Source organism: Nycticebus coucang, chromosome 18, assembly GCF_027406575.1.
Source record: "Nycticebus coucang isolate mNycCou1 chromosome 18, mNycCou1.pri, whole genome shotgun sequence".
Taxonomy (NCBI): Eukaryota; Metazoa; Chordata; class Mammalia; order Primates; family Lorisidae; genus Nycticebus; species Nycticebus coucang.
Genome location: NC_069797.1, coordinates 31,221,298 through 31,235,255, shown reverse-complemented (window position 1 = coordinate 31,235,255; position 13,958 = coordinate 31,221,298). Strand labels below are relative to the sequence as shown.

The following is a 13,958-nucleotide window of genomic DNA, read 5'->3' as shown; positions in this document are numbered from 1 at the left end:
GCTCGCTGCTACCTCAAATTCCTGGGCACAAGTGATCCTCCCACCTCAGCTTCCTAAGCAGCAGAGATTACAAACACATACCACTGCACCAGGCGAATTTTTACCTTCTGTAATTTAGAAACAAGAGATCTTACTATGTTTTCCAGGCTAGTCTAGAACTCCTAGTCTTGAGAGGTACTCCTGCCTCAGTCTCCCAAAGTGCTGGGATTTCAGGTGTGAGCCAAAGCACCCAGTCAGTTTTTATACACTGCTTGTAAACAAAGAGTGATCCAATCTTTCTGGAGGATAATTTGGCAATATGTATCAAAAGTCTTTTTTTTTTTTTTTTTTGAGACACAGTCTTACTATGTTGTACTCGGTAGAGTGCCATAGCCTAACAGCTCACAGCAACCTCAAACTCTTGGGCTTAAGCTATTCTCTTGCCTCACCCTCCCAAGTAGCTGGGACTACAGGTGCCCACCATAATGCCCAGCTATGTTTTTGTTGTTGTTATAGCTGTCATTGTTTAGCAGGCCCAGGCTGGGTTCAAACCTGCCAGCCCCAGTGTACGTGGCCAGTGCCCTAACCACTGATTTCCGGGCACCGAGCGGTATGGAAAGTCTTAAAGGTGATCATATCCTTTGGGCTTCTAGGGATGTCTTTTATGCTTGAAAACAATGAAAGAACTCAAAATAGAAAAGACTGCTAAATATGACTATACCCATTGTCCACCCATTGATCCATGTATCAAATGCTTTTGAGCCATGATGATACAAAAATAGGTAAATAGACCCATGACCTGACTTATAGTTAGTTGGAGAAATAAGTCATCAAATAATCAAGTACAGGGCGGTGCCTGTGGCTCAGTCGGTAAGGTGCCGGCCCCATATACCGAGGGTGGCGGGTTCAAACCCGGCCCTGGCCAAACTGCAACCAAAAAATAGCCAGGCGTTGTGGCGGGCGCCTATAGTCCCAGCTACTTGGGAGGCTGAGGCAAGAGAATCGCTTAAGCCCAGGAGTTGGAGGTTGCTGTGAGCTGTGTGAGGCCATGGCACTCTACTGAGGGCCATAAAGTGAGACTCTGTCTCTACAAAAAAAAAAAAAATAATAATAATAATAATCAAGTACAGTAAAAAGCTAAGAGCCACCATGGATAAGTATAGGGTGCTACAGTGCACTTCAAAGAGCATCTACCATGCTCTAGGGGTGGAGTCAAGGAAGATTCCCAGAAGTGACATTTAAGCTGAGACCTGAAGAATGAGTAGGAATTAGGTAAAAAGATGAAAGGCACCTGTGGCTCAAAGGAGTAGGGCACCAGCCCCATATACTGGAGGTGGTGGGTTCAAACCCGGCCCCAGACAAAAACAAACATGCACAAAAAAAACAATGTTTTGGGTGGCGCCTGTGACTCAGTGCTGGCCCCACATACTGAGGGTGGTAGGTTCAAACCGAGCCCCGGCCAAACTGCAACAAAAAAATAGCCGGGCATTGTAGCAGGCACCTGTAGTCCCAGCTAGTCGGGAGGCTGAGGCAAGAGAATTGCCTACACCCAAGAGCTGGAGGTTGCTGTGAGCTGTGACGCCGTAGTACTCTAACAAAGTGAGACTCTATCTCTAAAAAAAAAAAAAAAGAAAGAAAGAAAGGAAAGTGTTGCAAGTAAAAGAAACAGCGTGTGCAAAAGCCTAAAGACCAAAGAGAGCAAGGCATGTAAACTTAACTGTGAGCAGTGTGCAAGACAGGGACTTGGGACAAGGCTAAATAAATAAGCAAGGTTGGCTCATTCAAGATCTCACTAGCAAAACTTTGAATTGTAGAGTTTATTCTAAGAGTAATGCAAATTGAATTAAGGGAATAGTTTGTAATAAGCATTAAAAAGGGTTAATATTGATAACATATCAAGAGGGTACATAGGCCGGACACAGTAGCTCACGCCTGTAATCCTAGCACTCTGGGAGGCTGAAGTAGGTGGGTGGATAGCCTGAGCTCACGAGTTTGAGACCAACCTGAGCAAAAACAAGACCCCGTCTCTCCTAAAAATAGAAAACCTGAAGCAAGATGATCACTGGAGCCCAAGAGTCGAAGATTGCTGTAAACTATGACACCACGGCACTACCCAGGGCAACAGCTTGAGACTGTGTCTCAAAAAAAAAAAAAAAAAAAAGTACATATATTGAAAAAATAAATAGCTCATAAAAATAAAATACATGATTGAAATGAGCACAGCTATGTAAGTTTACTAAAAACCATTGAATTGTACACTTACTAAAACATATATTTTAGTGTTTATAAATTTTACCTCAATAAAACCTTTCTAAAAAGTTAACATAGCCTGTATGCAGTAGTTCACACCTGTAATCCTCACACTCTGGGAGACTCAGGTATAAGGATTGCTTGAGCTCAGAAGTTCAAGACCAGCCTGGGCAGTATAACAAGAACCCATCTCTACAAAAAATGAAAAAAACAATTAGCTGAATGTAATGGTATATGCCTGTACTCCAGCTATTTAGGAGGCTGAGGCAAGAGGACAGCTTGAGACTTGGCGCCCATAGCACAGTGGTTACGGCGCCAGGGCGGGCGGATTCAAATCCGGCCTTGGCCAGCTATACAACAATGACAACTGCAACAAAAAAATAGCCAAGCAGCTGGGCGTTGTGGTGGGCGCCTGTAGTCCCAGCTACTTGGGAGGCTGAGGCAAGAGAATCACCTTAACCCCAAGAGCTGGAGGTTGCTATGATCTGTTAGGCCACGGCACTCTACCAAGGGTGATAAACTAAGACTTTGTCTCTAAAAAAAAAAAGAAAAGAAAATAGCCGGAGGTTGCTGTGAGCTGTGACACCATGGCACTCTACCGAGGGTAACACAATGAGACTCTGTCTCAAAAACAAAAAAGAAAACGCCTTGAGCCCAGGTGTTTGAGGTTGCTGTGAGCTGTGATGCCAAGGCACTTTACTCAGGGTGACATAGGGAAACACTGTCTCAAAAAAAAAGAAAAAAAAAAGCCTAGATGCCCACCAATAACAAAACAGGTTAGAATAAGTTATAACCATATAACTAATCAATTCAGCCATTTAAATGACAACGCAATCCATCTATGATACATACCAAACTTTAAAAAAAGAATATAAAATTATATATGTAATATAGCATCATTTCAATAAAATACAATGATGGCATGTGCCTTTTTTCCCCTTTTTGGTACTTCCCTGTATTTCCAGATTTTCTGCAATAGTCATGTATAACAGAATTCATGAAAGTTTCCTTTTTTTTTTTTAGAGACAGTCTCACCTTGTTGCCCTAGGTAGAGTGCGGTGGTGTCACAGCTCACAGCAACCTCCAGCTCTTGGGCTTAGGTGATTCTCTTGCCTCAGCCTCCCAAGTAGCTGGGACTACAGGCACTCGCCTCAACGCCCAGCTATTTTTTTGTTGCAATTTGGCCGGGGCTGGGTTTGAACCCGCCACCCTTGGTATATAGGGCCGGCACCCTACTCACTGAGCCACAGGAGCCGCCCTTCATGAAAGTTTCTAAAGCTGTTTTCAAAAACTTCAAAAGCATCTCTTTTAAGTATTTATACTTCATAGACATTTGCATATTTGCCTTGGCTTTATTTTCTCTACGTAGGGAGAGAGATGTGGCCATTTTATACACCCACACATACAGGTATATACACATCCATATAAAACAATAATATAACATATCTAGCACCATCAAGAAATAAAATATACCATATATGTATGTGAATTTAGCAAGTAATTGAAATGTGCGCCTTAAACAACTTTGGTGAAACTTTGATGGACATCTAAAACCATACCACACTCAATCTTGGTTGTTTACATCAAGATTCGAGACAAAATTAAGCTTTTGTATGATGATTCAAGGTCATCATAATGAACATATAATATAACTCTCAGGAAATGCTGGGTTCTAAAGGGATGACTGTCCCTATATTTAGTACCCAAGAATTACCCAAGAATTAATTATTTCTTATGCCAGCTACTTACAGGTTTATTTTTTTTAATTCCCCTCGTCCCTGTGATACTATCAGCTATCATTTCCCAACAACCTTCCATTCTTACTTCGCTACAGGTAATCTTCTAAGAATAAGGAAACTAAATATACAAGTTTATAAGAATTCCACATAAATTAACAGTTAGTAGGCTTTAATAAGGGTATCCCACCTAAAACGATTTATAGAGACTTGGCTGTCTGTTCCAGGTAGTCATGGTTGCAACATAGGCCAGGTGCCGCGGCTCATCCTATAATCCCAGCACTTTGAAAAGCCAAGGCAAAAGGATCTTGTGAGGCCAGGACTTTGAGACCAACCTGGGCAACCTAACAAGATCTCTATGTCTACAAAAGGTGAAAGAAGAAAAAAAAGCTGGGTGTGGTGGCATGTGCCTGTAATCCCAGCTACTTGGGAGGCTGATCACTTGAACCCAGGAGTTTGAGGTTGCAGTGAACTATGATTAGCACCACACTACACTCCAGCCTCGGCAACACAGCAAAACCCCATCTCAACAAAAAAAAAGTCTGCAATATAAATGAACTCCAAAGAGAGAGTATGAGTTCTTGGTTGAATCAAGTCTTGTTCTTTTACTCAACTGGCAGTCAAGTATCAGGATTAGAAACTGCACATGCTGTTTCTCTTTCCATGGAAACAGTTGTAGACCAGGAACCAAGGAACTTAACTATAGTGCAGGTTACTGCATCCACCAGTTCTGTAACATTAAGCAAGTTTTTTGTTTTTTTAATACAGAGTCTCACTTTATCGCCCTTGGTAGAGTGCTGTGGCATCACAGCTCACAGCAACCTCCAGCTCCTGGGCTTAGGCAATTCTCCTGCCTCAGCCTCCTGAGTAGCTGGGACTACCACCACAACGCCTGGCTATTTTTTTGTTGCAGTTTGACCAGGGCCGTGTTCGAACCCACCACCCTCAGTATATGGGGCCGGCGCCCTACCCACTGAGCCACAGGCACTGCCCTCAGCAAGTCTTTTTAACCTTAATACCTGTCCTGAATAACTTACAAGGCTGCTCTAGAATTTAGTTAGATCAGGAACACAAAAACACTCTGAAAAGTATAAAGCACTACCCAAAAGTAAAAAACTATTACATTATTGTAATGTATTTATGGGACCCTGAAACAACGTAAATAATCAATTCAAAAAATTCATACCAGATTAGGTGCAAGGGGGAACAGGGAGTGACGGTCAGGTCAAAGAGTACAAAGTTTCAGTTAAACAGGAGATCTACTGAACAACATGGTGACTATAGTTGATAATAATATATTGTACACTTGAAAATTGCTAAGAGCACAGATTGTAAATGTTCTCACCACAAAAAAATGCTAAGTATGTGAGGTGATAGATATGTTAATTAGCCTGACTTAATTGGTCCACAATGTACATAAATCAAAACCCATGCTGTACACCATAAATAAAATAACTACCAATCAAAAATTAATAATTTCTTTCTTTTTTTTTTTTTTTTTTTCAGTTTTTGGCCAGGGCTAGGTTTGAACCCACCACCTCTGGCTTATGGGGCCGGTGCCCTACTCCTTTCAGCCACAGGCATGGCCCAATAATTTCTTAAAAAATAAAAAATAAATTTTAAAAATTCTTACTAGAAAGAATAGAGGAAATGACATTAATTCTTTTTTTTTTTTTTTTTTGTAGAGACAGAGTCTCACTTTATGGCCCTCGGTAGAGTGCCGTGGCCTCACACAGCTCACAGCAACCTCCAACTCCTGGGCTTAAGCGATTCTCTTGCCTCAGCCTCCCGAGTAGCTGGGACTACAGGCGCCCGCCACAACGCCTGGCTATTTTTTGGTTGTAATTTGGCCGGGGCTGGGTTTGAACCCACCACCCTCGGTATATGGGGCCGGCACCTTACCGACTGAGCCACAGGCGCCATCCCATGACATTAATTCTTAAATTGCCTCCTACTAATTAGAAAACACCTATTATCTAGGAAGAACAATATATCCCAAGAGTTGCCATCTCAAATCCCTCCTTCCCTATATCCAATCTCTCCTCAAGTCCTTTGAGTCTTTTCCATAACCCCCACATCTGTCCCTGTCTTTCCCTACTTCAAAAATCCCAGGTGAGGCCTTTGTTATCTCACACTCCAGCTTCTACACCAGCCTCTAACTGGCTCCATTCATGACTTCCCTCTCCTTTCCTCAAATCGCTCAGGCTCACAGCTACTACATCTATTTTCTTAAAACCACACTGTGATCATTTCATCTTAAAACCTCGAAGGACTCTCCATCATCATCACCTTCTCCACTGAGCTCAAACTGCTAAGCTCAATAGTCCCTGTTCAACACTAGCTGGCTCCTTACCTTTTTGTTTTGTTTTTTTGCAGACAGGGTCTCACTCTGCCACCAGATAGTGTGCCAGTGGCATCATCATAGCTCACTGCAACCTCAAACTCCTGTGCTCAAGCAATCCTCCTACCTCAGCCTCCAGAGTATTAGGGATTATAGGCACTTGCCACCATGCCCCACTAACTTTTCTTTTTCTTGTAGAGGCAGGGGTCTCACTGTTGCTTAGGCTGGTCTTGAACTACTGGCCCCAAGGGATCCTCTTGCTTCAGCCTCCCAAAGTGCTAGAATTACAGGTAGAAGCCACCTGGCCTGGCTCCTCACCTTTATTACTTACTACTCTCCCAAACAAATCCCTTCTCAAACTGATTTGTTTAATTCCTTCAGCTATGCCTTGCACTTTTCTGCTTTCTAAGTCATAGTGTACACAGCTTCTCTCCACCTGGAATACTCTCCTCATCACAGATCTATCTTGGCCTGTAGAAATTCAATTCATCCTTCAAGAACTCAATTGGAGAACCACTTACTATGTGTACTTCTGGATCACCAAAGAGGAAAAGATGGCAGAATTTAAAGTTAGGCACCTCTGAGTTTGAATCATAACTCCAACCATTTACTAGCTGAGTAACACTGGCCACATTCCTTTGTATCTCTTTGCCCCAGTTTCTTCATTTGTAAGATGGGGATAAGAGTAGCTTCCCTTATGGCATATTGCAAAGAGTAAATGAGTTAAATCAGGTAAAGTGTTTAGCATGAGGCCTGGCATACATGAGGAACCAGAAGATGTTAAATATTGTTATTACTCTTATTATTACCAATACCATTAGTAAATTTATCTTAATCTGAATTCAGACAATACTTACGGCCATTACAAACCGGCTCTCGAGATACATAAAGTATCATTCTCTCACCTCATGTTTCTTCCTCCACTGCCCCCAGCCACTAGATTTCATGATCCTGATAGGCCAATATTTCATACAATCTTAGTATTAACAATGGCTATTCACAACTAGTAGATTGTTTAATGCCTAATCAAACAATACTAACAAGCTGACAGTATTAAAATGACCTGCATCTTAGTGAAAAAGTATAATAGAATGCTTAAATTAAAATTTTAAATTTCCAGCCTCAAAAAATTAAATCTCATCTTTCATGATTTTCTACATTATTTTTGCTGGCTCTCTCTCTTTTAAAAGGAACAACGCAGGTGGCACATGTAGCTCAGTGGGGAGGGTGCCAGCCACATGTACCAGGGTTGGTGGGCTCAAACCCAGCCGGGCCTGCTAAAAACAAAACAAAACAGCCAGGCGTTGTGGCGGGTGCCTGTAGTCCCAGCTACTTGGGAGGCTAAGACAAGAGAATCACCTAAGCCCAGGAGTTGGAGGTTGCTGTGAGCTGTGACACCACAGCACTCTACCAAGGGCAACAAAGTGAGGCTTTGTCTCTACAAAAATAAATAAATAAATAAAAACAAAACAAAACAAAAAATAGCCAGGCATTGTGGCAGGCACCTGTGGTCCCAGTAACTCGGGAGGCTGAAGCAGAATAGCTTGAGCCCATGAGTTTGAGATTGCTGTGAGCTGCAATGCCATGGCACTCTACCAAGGGTGACATAGTTAGACTCTGTCTCAATAAAAAAAAAAAAGAAAGAAACAACTCAACCTATCCATACAGCAAAAGATGCAGCAATAAAATACATGGAGGTCAGATAGCAGCCAAATACTAAAGTATAAGGACCATGAGACAACTCAACTGAACATGGCCCTGAATGAAGACAAACAGAAAGACAGTTTAAGGGAAAGGTAACTGGCCTATCAGATATGCTAACAATGCTGCATGTTACTAACACCAGTCTCAAGATTCCTTTACATATACAGCCAAGTATAAACAACTGAAATAACTAGGCTAGTAGATATAGAAATAGTAGTCATTTAGCTCAAAACTGAGCTTACTACATGATCAGTTTAATCACCTATGTCAAAAGTGGCTATTGGCCAGGCACAGTGGATCACAGCTGTAATCCTAACATTTTGGGCAGCCAACACAAGAAGATCACTTGAGGCCACGAGATTGAGACCAGCTGAGCAAAAGGGAAGCTCCCCACCCCTTACAAAAAAAGTGAAAAAGAAATTAGCCAGACAAGGTGGCACACACCTGTAGTCCTAGATACTTGGGAAGCCGAGGCAGAAGAATCACTGGAACCCAGAAATTTGAGGTTGCAGTGAGCTATGATGATGCCACTGCACTCTACCCCAGGAGACAGAGCAAAACCCTGGATCCAAAAAAAAAAAAAATATATACACACACACACACACACACGGATGGCTGGGCACAGTGGCTCACTCCTATAATCCTAGCACTCTGGGAGGCTGAGGCAGGTAGACTGCCAGGGCTCAGGAGTTCAAGTCCTGCCTGAGCAAGAGCAAGATCCCATCTCTATTAAAAACAGAAAAACTAGCCAAGTGTAGTGGTCCATGCTTGTCGTCCCAGCTATTCAGGCTTAGGCAAGAAGATTGCTCAAGCCAAAAAGTTTGAGGTTGCTGTGAGCTATGATGCCACCGCACTCTACTCTGGGCAACAAAGTAAGACTCTGTCCCAAGGGGGGAAAAAATTACTATTAACATATCTCAAGATTCTAAAGTAAACCCAAGTTTTGACTAATGAAATCATATTTCAAGAAAACTTGTATGATAAATGACCAACATGCATATGAAAAAATGTTCAACATTAATCACTGGAGAACTGCAAATCACAATGTGATACCGTCTCACTCTAGTTAAAATGGCTTGTATCAAAAAGATAGGAAATAACAGATGCTGGCAAAGATGAGGAGAAAAGAGAACCCTTGTACGCTGCTAGAGGGAATATAAATTAGTACAGCCCCTGTGAAGGAAGAGTATGGAGGCTCCTCCAAAAACAAAAAATAGAAGTACAGTATGATCCAGCAATTCCACTACTGAGTATATATCCAAAAGAAAACCAATATATCAAAGCGATTATCTGCATGCCCATGTTTATTGCAGCACTATTCAAAATAGCTAAAATATGGAATCAACCTAAGTGCCCACCAATGGATGAATGGATAAAAGAAAATGTGGTCTATATACACAATGGAATATTAGTCTACCATAAAAAATAATGAAAGCCTTAATTTCAGCAACATGTATGGAACTAGAAGCCATTATGTTAAGTTAAATAAACCTTCACAGAAAGACACAAATCTCACATTCTCACTTATATGTGGGAGGTAAAACAGTAGATCTCACAAAGATAGACAGTAGATTTGGTGGTTACCAGAAGCAGGGAAGGAAAGGGGAGGGTGAAGGAGGAGAAAAGAATATATATTTGTTACCACTGAATTGTATACTTAAAAATGGTAAAGATGAGGTTGGGCAGGGTGGGTAATGCTTGTAATCCCAGCACTTTGGGAGGCCGAGGAGGGAGGATACCTTGAGACTAAGAGTTCAAGACAAGCCTGGACAACATAGGGAGACTCTGTTTCTACAAAAAAGTAGAAAAATTAGCCAGGCGTGCTGGCTGGGAAAACATAAGTATCATAGGTATAGGAATTTAATATAACTTATTCATATGTGTAATTTTCTTATGCTAGACTTTGGAAAGTCACTAACATACTATCAAACCATCTTAATTAATTCCACTAGTAAACGCATTGGTTTATGGTAACATCTGATTTTGGCTGAGAAAGCAATTGAAGGTTAGTAGAGTCATGTCAGTAAATTAGAACTCAGTATTATAATAACATTATTTTCCCTGGGCATTGTTGAAAACAGTTTATGCTATAAGAATAATGTGTGTCTATGAAGTTATCTTCATACCAGTTTTAATTAATTTCTTAGAGGGGTGTCACTCTGCCTAGGTTTCTGGGTTCAAATGATCCTCCTACCTTAGTCTCCTATACCTATGATACTTACGTTTCACCAGCTTTGAAGCACAATTACTCTCAAATTACAGAATCTTAAAATTTAGGAAGAGCCTCACAAGTCCCCCATTGCAGGAATTCTTTATACTACCTTTCAGGCAAGTCCTCCAGCCTTTGCTTGAACACTTTCAGCAATGGGCACTAACTATTTTGCAAGGCAGTGCACTCAATTGTTGATTCTTCTTACAATCGCTGGAAATCAGCCTCCCTGAACTTCTACCAAAGGATCCTAGTTCTGCTCTCTGGAACCATACAAAATAAGTTACCTCTGAAATATAATCAGTTCTTGACTTAAAACACTGTTGTCTGTTTGGTCACACAAAATGTAAAAGGAAGCTCAGGAAAGAAGAAATCGCCACTATACAAGGCAAAATTTTGAAATTCAGGGAACTATAATGAAATCGCAAGGCAGCACGTTTTCAGTATCAAATGTCACACCTCAGTTAACATATAAATATTAAGAGTAACCTGATTTTTTTTAGTAGAAATTGAGCGTTTACTGAATACCTTTTCTGAAACTTAACACTACTAAATCCACCAACAGTTTATAAATTACAATTCTGTAGGAAGTTCAAGGTGGTTTTACCAATTGCTCATATTTTCATAGAGTCTATTTCTCTCTAAATCATCTGTCTGGATGTCTGGATCATCTGTCTAAATCATTTGTCCCATAGATGCAATAATTTATTTTAAAAATAATTTTCAAAAATGAAGCCTAAGAGAATGGAGAGTAAAGGAATGGGGGTGGGGGAGGAGCGAAGGCAAATATGGGCCCAGCAGGGAAAGGCTGGTTACTAGGTCTTTTCTTTCTGGAAGCATGCTTTATCGCCATAGGCATCTGAAGTAATGAGCCATACTAACACGACCCAAGGACTAGAATGATCATGAGTAATGAGTGTAAGGCATAAATGTCTATGCGGGAAATGAATTGGCACTGATCATCAAGCAGCACCAGATGCTTCGGGACCTCGTAGAGGAAAGGTGAGAGGTCCAAGACGCAGAGGAAATCGCTGCCACCCTTTGGAGGAGGGAAAAAACCAAGCAGTAACTACCGTTCAGCAGTCCAAAGCCTGAACAGAGCGTAAGAAAGCCAGCAAGTGACTAGGGAAGGCAGGCACACACCCTGGCGAGTCCGAAGAAGGGTGTGCAGTGTACAAATACTGAAACGGGTCCACGAAACGGTGTGGGTTAAGAGGATGGGAGTGTGGGTAAGGGGCAACGCAGGAGTCTCACGGTCCCCTCCCTGTTTCAGAGCAACAGAGTGGTAAAAGAAGGGGGAGGGTGAAAAGCAAGAATGACTCATTACCAAAAGGAAATGCTCAAACCATAGGAAGGCATGCCACAGGGATTTCAGGGCGAGGACTGTAAGGAGCTAGGCGCTCAGGAATGGTAGAGGCAAAAATAAACGTCCCGCAGTTCCTGCTGCTAGTCTTTAAGATGGGGGTGGGGGGGTGGGTTCGCGGCAGCAGAGTGCCAAGGCCTGGGAAGCGGCACGGCGCGTGCGCAGCGGCGTTCGGCGGGACCCGCTGAGGCAAAGCGGAGCCGCAGTGACAGAAGCAAGCAGAGCCGCCGCCAGGAGGGACTCACCGAGGCGCAGGGGCTGGAGGTGGTGCTGGGGGTAGGCGACCGCTGGACCGTGACCAAAGCCATCTAGGCGCTGCTGGGTTGTTCCGGGCAGGGCATTCTCGTCAAGAGTGTGGGGGGCGGGAGGGTGACGGAGCCGGGATGGGGAAAGGGGAGCAGGATAGGGGTGAGAGGGAACGGAAAGAAGGAAGAAGACGCGGGAACGGCCGCAGACTCAGCACCCACCACCGGACTCTCGCGGGCTGACGAGCCGAACAGGCGGCAGGCGGGCTGGCGGGCGGTTCGGCAGCTGCGGGGCACAATGAGTGTTCCCAGTGCGCAGGCGCCACCTGTCAGCAACCGCCTCTCCCCTCGGCGCGCGCCGCCGCCTGGTCGTAACCCTTGAGTTGCCGGAAGCCTGCCGAGTGCGTGCGCCGCGGGCCGCCGCCCCCTCCGGCCGGTTTCCTCCTTGGCGCTGGAGTCACGCCGCTGGTCCGCGCGGGGTGCGGTGAGGTGGAGTGGAGGAAAGGGCCGAGGGGAGCACGCTGGGTGAGCGGTGCCAGGGCTGGGGGCCGCGGGAATCCTCACTCTTGAAAGACGACCATTTTATGAGGTGGGGCGCACGGATTAACCAACCTTAGAAAAAAAAAGCGTGAGCGTGGAAATCCCAAGGCAAACACGTTTTCTGGTAGCAAAGGGCTCGCAGGGCTTCCGACGCTTTCGCGGGGCGTGGAGGTGGCTGGGAGCCTTGCACCCCGGTCTCAGGGGCTTGTTCTGAGTTTTCCCAGCCTTCTGTGCATGTTTTACGATGAGACTTTTTGAACGAAACAACGATTGTCAGTTTTACACCCTGGAAATCTTCGTGGTAACCTCCTACTTCCTCTATCAACTTATCCAAAGACTCATTCATTATTCCTGAGGTGAAGAGAAGCTGAGCGTGCCCGGGAATCCGAGAAAGCTGGGCTCACGGAGTTGTACGGGGCCAACCTACTATTTACCTTCCACTTGCTTCCTGCTGTGAAGAAATTCTTAGTTCAATAGGATTTGCTCCTTGAGTTTTCTTCTGCTTCGTCTCCTATTTTATAGATGGATGGGAAAATGTAGATTAAAAAATATTCTAAGGGAATCCTTTTCTGAAAGGTAAACTGTCAGCAGAACATAAGCCAAGAATGTAATGGAAAATCAAAGATTGAAAAGGGAAAAAAAAATCGCACAATGTAAATAACGTCGATTATTTAGCCAGAGAAGGAGAGTTGACAAAGGTAACCCTCAATTTGAGTGGATGTGCTGGTAAATACCACCATACATATCAAAGCTGAAGAAAGCACACACACTGGAGTTTGCAGTTATTGAAACCCACCTCCTCCTGTTTGTCACTCAAACACTCTTGGATCTCATTGCTCCTTTTAAACTGACAGGGCTGTCATGAGCTCTTTCTGGCTGCTGTACGGTTAAGTGCCACAAGAGTCCTCTGTGCTGAGCCCTTTGTTCTCTCCCTGGGGCCCTGTGGTTGAAATAATTAGCAGGGAGGTTCCATCAAGAATCAGACACTGAGGGTCCCTGTACTGTACAGTCCTATACAGAGCGTATTGCAGAGGCCAGCTGGTAGGCTTTTGCCCCCTGGTGGTGATCAAAGGTGCCTTGAAGACAAAAACAAAGATGTATGGTTCACAAATTAAACAATCTGACTGTGTTTTTCCCAGAGCTACTTAGTAAACAGGAAAAGAGAAGGCAAGGTTCAGAAATAAGAACTTTGAACCATTGCATGAGACAAAACAGGAAGCTGTCTACATAGCCAAGAAATACACATAGCTAAAAGCTGCATGAACTGAAATAAATGTAATATATGTTGGAATTTTTCAAATCCATAGGTCTTACTAATGAACTTGTGTGTTGATTCTCTTACTCAGGGAAGGCAACACTGCTACCTACTTTTGTGTGGTAACATACTCAACAAATTGTTTTGGAAGATGAAAGGCTGAAGTCCATTAACTTTACAGTGGGAAAGAGACCTACTGTAGGAGTCAGAAAACCTGGTTTCTAGTTCCTGCTCTGTAAAACCTTACACAAATGACTTGAACTTTTTCAGCTTTAGTTCCTCCTTCTCTACAATGTAACCCTAACTTACCGGATTTTTGAAATACCGTAATGTATG

The 13,958-nt window shown here is 43.3% G+C and overlaps 1 protein-coding gene across 5 annotated transcripts in view; it reads right to left on the bottom strand.

The window, feature by feature from the left end:
* SSH2 (slingshot protein phosphatase 2) overlaps positions 1 to 13,707 on the bottom strand; it is a 294,781-nt gene extending 281,074 nt beyond the window's left edge. For 3 of the 5 annotated variants that reach the window (XR_008375703.1, XM_053570906.1, XM_053570911.1), the window contains exon 1: positions 11,828 to 13,706. Coding sequence is in view for 4 of the 5 variants with exons in the window: in XM_053570906.1 (XP_053426881.1) it covers positions 11,828 to 11,890 (63 nt within the window). In the remaining variant the exon portion in view is untranslated. Of the gene's footprint in view, positions 1 to 11,827 lie in introns of all 5 variants that reach the window. The other 2 variants (XM_053570907.1, XM_053570909.1) reach the window with 2 other exon arrangements.
* Between the last annotated feature and the right edge of the window lie 251 nt (positions 13,708 to 13,958).